This window comes from Pundamilia nyererei, unplaced genomic scaffold, assembly GCF_000239375.1.
Source record: "Pundamilia nyererei isolate P.nyererei 1_Seehausen unplaced genomic scaffold, PunNye1.0 scaffold00213, whole genome shotgun sequence".
NCBI classification, from domain to species: domain Eukaryota; kingdom Metazoa; phylum Chordata; class Actinopteri; order Cichliformes; family Cichlidae; genus Pundamilia; species Pundamilia nyererei.
Genome location: NW_005187614.1, coordinates 792659 through 800614, shown reverse-complemented (window position 1 = coordinate 800614; position 7956 = coordinate 792659). Strand labels below are relative to the sequence as shown.

The 7956-nt window shown below is 44.3% G+C and overlaps 1 protein-coding gene across 1 annotated transcript; it reads right to left on the bottom strand.

Moving 5' to 3' along the window:
- On the bottom strand, positions 1-7511 carry kdm6ba (lysine (K)-specific demethylase 6B, a). Its single transcript, XM_005748096.1, has 13 exons — positions 5204-7511; positions 4918-5044; positions 4559-4664; positions 4224-4429; positions 3722-3822; positions 3564-3632; positions 3319-3467; positions 3098-3212; positions 2812-2999; positions 2562-2703; positions 2252-2378; positions 1778-1948; positions 1-1648 (listed from the first exon to the last, which is right to left on the bottom strand). Exons 1-13 carry the CDS (start codon positions 7474-7476, stop codon positions 1631-1633), a joined length of 3792 nt encoding a protein of 1263 aa, XP_005748153.1. The 5' UTR covers positions 7477-7511; the 3' UTR covers positions 1-1630.
- Between the last annotated feature and the right edge of the window lie 445 nt (positions 7512-7956).

The window sequence follows — 7956 nt, the reverse complement described above, 5'->3', positions numbered from 1 at the left end:
TGTGCTCAGTCTGAATTTATCAAAAAGCGTTTATTAATAGTCATAGTAATGTCACAAATTCACAAGTGTTTAAGACATGTCTGGCTCAGTTTGGTGTGTATGTCTGCAAGTATGTCTGTGTGGATTCTCTAAACAGTGCAGTTATAAACGAATGACCACAAAGAGAAGGAAAGTGTAAGATAATATTGCAACAGGAAAAATAGAATTCTCATTTTAAGAAGACAAAAAAAAAAGAAAAATTGTTCAGAGAGAACATTTAGCACCATCTATCCCGTTAGCATATTCAACAGATATCATAAAATCATTAAAATCTCATCTAAAAGCCCCCTACATATTAAAAAAGAATTACCATTTCTCAAAAACACTTTGGGAAAAAAAGTCATTCTGTTCCTTTTTTAATAAGCGTACAAACACAGCATTCCATTAGTCGTCTTCTCTACGTGAGCAGTGTGCCTATTGTCTACAGGAAAGGTGGTGTTATATTAAAGATAAAGATATAATTTAATATATATCATGAGAGAAAAGACAGGAGGCGAGAGGCGAGCACCAGAGAAACAGTAGCCTCCACTCCGTCGGACACAGCCTCCATGTTTTAGTTCTTACAGAGCAAACAGTCACCATAAAACAAAGGGAATAAAACATAGCAAAATTGTACAACCCTATCAGAAAAGGGAGAACGCCAATATCCAATAAATAGAGGAAACATTTTAAATTAAATGTACAATGCCAAAAAAAAAAAAAAAAGTTCAGGAAATACGAAGTCTGCATATTGGAACAAACAAAACACACACCAGAGGACAATGACTTTTTCTTTTTTTTTTAAAGAGAGCGGTCATACACCGAGTGAAGAAATGAACAAGACCTGACAACCTGTGACAACTGAATATTAATCTCCAGAGAAAACAAAAGCTAGAACTCATAGAAACAAAATTTACAACACATTCAAACTTTTTAAAAAAAGTAAAGTTTAAAAAAAACACAAGAGCCCCTCCCCCAACCCCCCGCAAAAAACAACCAAAGTTGCTATAACCCGTATCTTTTGAAGCATTCCAAACAATTTTTAAATTCTTAATGCTTTTAGAAAAATGTTCATAACTCTATTAGTATTTTTCCATTTTCTCTTTTCTAAATACAAGGCCAATGTGGTATATATCTAGGCGGATCTAGTTTAGAAAAAAAACAAAACAACAATAAATTATTTTTTAAAAAGACAGCACCCCACGAGAAATTTCAAAACAGCATGTACAAATTTCAATATTCAAGAGAAGAGAAGAGTTCTTTCCGGTACTGACAGAAACACGCCGTTGAAACCATCAGCTACCCTCCACAGTTTGTTCAATGACAGCACCAACTGCCCCCGTTAACCACCACAGTGTCCAGGGGTTCTCGTTGAAAGCACCATCTGAGAGTAAACTGGTATCTTATTGGCGGCTTGGTTTTTTTTTTTCTCTTTGTAAACAAGTAAGGAGTAAACGTATTCAACTGGCTATTCGGCAAGTAGTAGCAGTAGTCGCAAGAATCATGCTAAACAATAATGAATGGGTGAGTTGAAAACCAAAGTGAAACTGTCTTTGTCCTGCCTCGCAGGAGTTTTGGTTTATGGCTGAGGAGATGTACGTGGGGAGCTCTGTCATCGGGAGGAGGAGGCCTGCAAAGACGAGACGTAGAAACAAAGATTAAAAATAGATCTATTACTGACAAATTGAAAAAGTCAAAGTCTTTGATCGAGTTAGTTCATGAAAGAACTGCGATTACGCACTAAAAAGTCAAGTCTCACCAGGGTGAAGGAATCGTATACGCTCATGAGCTCCTCTATGCGGTACTGCTCCAGCACAACTACGTTGGTCAGGCTCGGGTTGCGGTGGCGTGCGCAGTCCTCGCAGTGAACCACGTACGACTTCCTGCTGTTGTTCTCACTCGTCACAAACAACAAATTGAACACCTCCACCTGCGACAGGAAAGAACAGCAGAGGGGTCAAACTTTGAGTTGATCAGTCGTCTGGTAGAAACTTCAGGAGCCATCTTTCAAATCTACAGCTTCAGAGTTTGATGATACTAAAAAGTCTTATTTTTCCTAGCTTGTAAGCTTACTGGTAAAGATAAGACAGTAAACTCAGTCGCCATTCTATGTGCCCTAACAAACTCGCTCTAACACCCCTAAAAAAGGTCTGTAGATGATGAAGATGAAGATAACTACCGAAGCCACAAAGCAACGAAAGTCTGTTTAAGTTTGTGTTTGACGGTTACTCACATCGCACTCGTTGCAGTAGTAGGCAGGCTCGTCTTTGACTCGACTCTGATAGGAAATCTTTTTGCCTTCAGCCACCAGCTGGTCACGCAGGATCTGGATGTGCTTCATGGACTGCATCAGGCAGTGTCTGACAGGAAGGCAGAGACCCACATTTGCAATCAATATCAATATTCACGGGCAGTTTTTCTGTGGGTCGCCACTTTAAAAATCATTGCAATATTTTCTGCTTTCGCTAAAACAGATTTTTAGTTGGTGCTGCTGTGGATTTACCTACCAAGTGCCTAAACTGATAAAAACCAGCTGTACTCACTTGATCATCTTGTAGGTGTCTGGGTCACTGATCTTCAGAGTGCGGGCCACATTCCAGGACACATGAATCATGGGGACAATGGACTTCACCTTCTTCACTTCGTTCCACTCAAACCTCTCGAGCGCCAGCTGATACTGGTAGCCTGTAAATATACATGAAACAATATTGGAAAAATACAAGAAATGCTACATAAAATAAAATAAAAAGTTGAATGAATATGCATTTGGCCACTAGATGGTGCCCTTCTTACCATTCAAGGGTCCAACATTCCAGGCAATATTGTTGCACCAGCCCACAGCCTGAACCCAGTGAACAGTACCAGCATTTATCCACACCAAGTCTCCAGGCCGCTGGATGAAGCGGTAGACTGGGATGTTGGCGTTGTAGAGGTCCTCCAGTACTGGCCACCAGGACCCTGTCAGGTAGTCCACTCCGTGCCTGAGGACATTAAAGGCAGACATGTAGAAGGTGTCCAACTGTAAACCAGCCTCACCACAACACTCCTGCACATCCACTGTTACTCTGCAGCTACTCACTTCTCACAGAAGTCACTGATGGCCTGCCAGTAGTTGTCATGGACACAGAACCACTCGCAGTCTCCAGGGCCAATATTGATGTTCACTGAACAAAAGTTGTTGTTCTCCTGGTGACCTGTCAAATAAGCACACACAACATTGTATGTTTTTGCTAATAGTGATTGAAGCTCCATCACACCTTCATTTAGATAGTAAGCTGTGTTGCCTATAGTTTCCTTCACCTGGTGTTCGGCTCCCTGGGACCTTCATGTAGAGCTGGACGCTGTTCATGCCTAAGATGGTGTGTCCGACATGGGTCAGCATGTTTCCGCTGGATGACACGCGCATAAATGCTGGAAGCTTCTGCAGCTCCTGAAGCTGAGGCTTCCACCTGAGCAGAGAGACAAAAGATTGTAATGCCGTCCTCTTAGGTAATGTGCAATTATTAGCTGCACAAAGACACAAAGAGTTGTTTTAGGCTACTCACCTCTTGGGATCAGAGAGATCAATGTTGGTGCCAAATTTAATGATTTTCCCGACTGGTTTCTGCTCACCACTGAAGAAGATATTGAAGCTTTAGTACAAGTGACAAAACCCTGATGCGCCTCCAAAAAAGCTGGGTGTTTTATAGAAAAGTACACTTACTTGCAAGTTTCTTTAGAGCTGTCTTTGTTGGGAGTCTCAGAACTGCTGGGTGACTTCTTCTCATCGTCTTCATCCTCCTCTTCATCACTGCCTTTCTCCTCCTGAAAGACAGACAAGTTAACTCTTGCTGTATTGTTAAACCTTTCTGGGATCATATTCCAAGCTGTTGTTTCAAACATGCTCTTAACAGCTCAGGAAAAAAAGAAAGAATATGAGCTCCTTCAACTTCAGCTCAAAATGAAAGAATTATTCTTTATCTTTTAGATGCTTCCACAGTTATTGGAACTGAAGTTTGAACTGGGCCTGGCTAAAGCCACTGCTTTATTAATGTTATATTTTATGCTTACATTCAATTATATCGAGGGCTGTAATTAGCATATATTGGTTATGGTCACAGAGAAAATGGACTTCTTTTTTGCTCCACCACCTATTTGAATCTTTAGGATTACTATATAAAGCTGACAATCTTAATTTCTGTAAATAGCACTGGATCAAAAAATACCTGGAGAGACTCCTGGAAGCTGGAGGCCTGGTACTGGGCGTACTTGGCGATGGTGGTGTGGGAGCGGCTGCTCTCGCAGGGCCATGTCTGGCCCGTGCCACTAGGGTCCCAGTTCTCGTCGGCAGGTTGCTGCACTTGAGTCCTCACCTCCACCATCTGATCTGCATTGGCTTCCACCAGGGATTTTGTTGAAAAGAGCCCCAGGTCTGAAAAGGTCATGAGAAAATTAGGTACAAGTTTTCCAAATCCTGTTTCTCTTCTTCATAAAATTTGGGAGAGTCTACTTGCACGTTGTTTCATTATATTTGTTTACACATAAGCCACTGTAAACTTACTGAGTCGCAAAGATCCAGCTAGTCCTCGGATGACAGTAACAGGATTCTTGGCGTCAGTACAGAACTGCAGGAGGACAGGGGAGAAGGCGTCCCTCTTGCTTTCCAGCTGCAAAGAAGAACATTACCGCGTTACAAAATCTCTTTTTATGCATAATTAAATCACAGGTATCGCTCGGTAGCGTGAGTGTTGTTGGTGTGTTGTCTATAGATCTCGTGTTGTTTTAAACAGTTTATATTTAAGTGATAAAACACTGAAATCCCTGAGTTTCCTGTTGCTGTTTTGTATGTTGGGAAAACCCATGTGAAGCCACCACAGAATTTGTGTTCAATAGGTTTGTGTTAGAAACATAGTGACGTACATAGATGCTGGGTGTAGGAGGGTTGAGTTTCTCCCTGGGAATTGGTTCCTCTTTGCTTATGATGGGTTTCACAGAGAAGGCTGGCAGTAAGTAGGATTCTTTAAACTTCCCTTTGAGTCTGGCTGCCCTACAACAGGAAAAAAAGGCAAAGGTTGACAGATGCTAACATGAAGGCACCAATCGTTTCTCTAACAGTTCATTCCAAAACGCTTACGTGTTAATTTAGCTTCATTTGAATACTTGTGAGACTAATATTACATGAAATCAATTTTTAATTTGCACTTACTTGCAGGATCGGATAATCTCACTTGCAGTGTTCTTGATGCTGATGTCCTTCAGCGGAATCCTTTTTTCCTCCACCTCTGAGGCAATGAACGTCTCCCTGTCGCCGCTCTCCACTTTGATCAGCCGAATCTTGAGCTCTTTTGGTGGTCCATCTGACAACGCCTTCAATTTCATTAAATCCGTAGAACCTAACGAAGACCCAGATTCGCCTTTTTTGTGCTCAGAAGATCTTTCTCCCGTCCATTCTCTACGCTCGCCTTCGCTTGTGGAGCTGGTACTGGATGCTTCCTTGCATTTCCTTTTTTCAGTTTCATAGAGACCAAAGGTTTTCTCTGAGCCCTCCCTTCTCTGGAGATTGAGATCACTTAGGATTCTGCGATCTTTCTCTTTATGGCTCTTGCCATCTTTGTGCCGCTTGTGGCTGGAACTGGAATGGGTGGATGAAGAAGAATCTTTCTTGTCTCTATGCTTTTTCTTTTCTTTTCTATCTTCATGCTTTCTGCTGCTGCTGTGACCGTGCTTTCTCTTCTTTTCTTTGTCCCTCTGTCTGTCTCTGCTTCTGCCTTTCTCTCTGTGTTCCCTTACTTTCTCGGGTTTGTGTCTGTTCCCCATTTGACCTTGGCTGTCATGTTTTTTGTAGGAGCTCTTGTAATGGAGTGACTGTCGGCTAAGCATGACCTCACAGCTCTTGCCCAACTCTGCCAAAGAAGATTCAGAGATGGTTGTCAACTCTTGCTCCTCCTTCATCACCCTGATAGGCTTTATCGTAGGAATGCTTTTCTTTTTAATAAAGGTGAAGCTTTCCTCTGAGTCCCCTTCATCTGTCCAGACATCCGAGTCCTCTAATTTCAGCTTCTTATCTTCCAGTAGAGAACGAGGAGAGGACTTCATGGGTGGGAGAGCAGGACTGAATGGTGGGTTTGTTGAGTCTGATGTGGGAGAACTGCTTTGCTGCTGGCAGCAGATATCAGGGCCCAGTGACAGCGAAGAGGAATACTTGACCCCAACCAGAGCTGATGGAGGAGGTCTCCCAAAAGGCCCGCCACGGTAGGCATACTTCTGGCTCTCTAGGACAGTTGCTAGAGACTTGAACATGCTATTAACACCCGTCTGATGAAGGTGGGGTCTTTGGGGTGGCGGAGAACAAGATGGGGCCTCGGAATCCTCTTCATCCTCATCCTCATCAGCGTCACTTTTAATCTGTTCAGGGAGACCATAAAGTTTAGCCAAGTCACTGTGACGGTAATTGGTGTTCCCTATTCCCACTGGCATGTGCACGGGCTGTTTAGGATTATTTGGAGAAGGTTTAAGATAGTCCTCGTCGTCCTCGTTGAGAGAAGATGTTCGGCTGCAAGGTGATGCCAGAGAGCCTTGGCGGCTGAGCACAGGAGGACTGGCGTTGGATCGGTCTTCATGACTGGGCTGAAGTTTGGTCGCCGGAACCAAGTCTGGGGCGCAAAGATAGTTCTTGTTGGGCTCAGCACTGGGAGAAAAGGTGCCAATGAGACCTGTGGGCCCATTCTTTTCACTGTTATACATCTCCTCTTCCTTTTTGATGGATTCGTCCAGCATGGCCATAATGTTAGCCAGACCGTCGGGAAGCAGCGTGGACTCAGAGGACTCCTCCTCAAACTGAGCGCTGTCAGAGTCAGCGATTTCCAAACCACCTCTGGTCAGCTGCTTGTTGAGGATTCCCCCGGTGGAGGTGGAGGACAGAGGTGGGAGGTTTTCTCTAGAAAAGGCGTGATACAGTTTCGGCGGCTCTCTTAGTGCCACCGTGGGGAGAGAGTGTTGGCTGCTGTCTCTCTCCCTGGCTGGGTCTTTGGATTGGCTGGGTGCAGTTTGCATCGCCGGGGGCTTGTTGGGGTACACCGGCTGGTTCATCCCTGAGGTATTGTTTGTTGAAGAAGGACTGAATGTCATTCCGCCATTGGTACTCCACATCTCCCTCTGCCTTTGCTTTTCTCTGGCATAGTCTGTCTGAGGTGTAAGAGGAGGAGGCCGCAGCCTTTCGACATGAGCGGCAATAGCGGCAACGGCGGGTGTCTGGCCTGATTGGCAGGGGAGCACACCACCACGGCTTAGCCAGGGGTATGGAGGAGAAGCCTGAGCACTGGGTGGAGATGGACCTGAAGGAGATGCAGTGACAGAAGAGAGGGGAGGAGGTGGGGGCACCGTGGAGGTGTTTTCACAGAGTAGCCTTTCTAGATTTTCGATAGCAGCCTGCTCTTTTCCTTTTGCGCTGCACAGTTTGTCGTCTCTGTTTCTCTCCATCCTTTTTTTCTCTTCCTCTTTCCTCACTAGCTCTTTTTGTTTTTTCTTTTCTTCCTCCTCCCATTCCAGCTGTCTTTTCTTTCTCTCCTGCTCGTGCCTTTCTGCTTCCCTCCTCCTTTTCTCCTCCTCCTGCTGCTTCTCCCACTCTCTCCTTTTCCTTTCCTCTTCTTTCTTCTCCCACTCTCTCCTCTTCCTTTCCTTCTCCCATTCTCTCCTTTTCCTCTCCTCTTCTTGCTTCTCCCACTCTCTCTTCTTCCTCTCTTTCTCCAGTCGCTCCACTTCTATTCTCCGTCTCTCCTCTTCTTTCTTTCTCTCCTGCCTCTCTTGTTCTCTTCTCCTGTTCTCCTCCTCCTGCTTCTCCAGCTCTCTTTTCCTCTCCTCTTCCTTCTTTTCCAGCTCTAGCCTCTTCCTCTCCTCTTCCTGTTTTTGTCTCATTTCCCATTCCCTCTTTTCTCTCTCTTCTTCTCTTCTTTTTCTTTC

Bases quoted from the DNA above. Each gene is read 5' to 3' on its own strand.
- kdm6ba (XM_005748096.1), bottom strand. From the start codon at position 7,476: ATGGAGAGAAACAGAGACGACAAACTGTGCAGCGCAAAAGGAAAAGAG. The intron at 4,430-4,558 runs GTAAGTTTACAG...TGACCTTTTCAG, and splicing joins AGCTGGATCTTTGCGACTCA to ACCTGGGGCTCTTTTCAACA. The intron at 3,000-3,097 runs GTGAGTAGCTGC...TAATGTCCTCAG, and splicing joins ATCAGTGACTTCTGTGAGAA to GCACGGAGTGGACTACCTGA.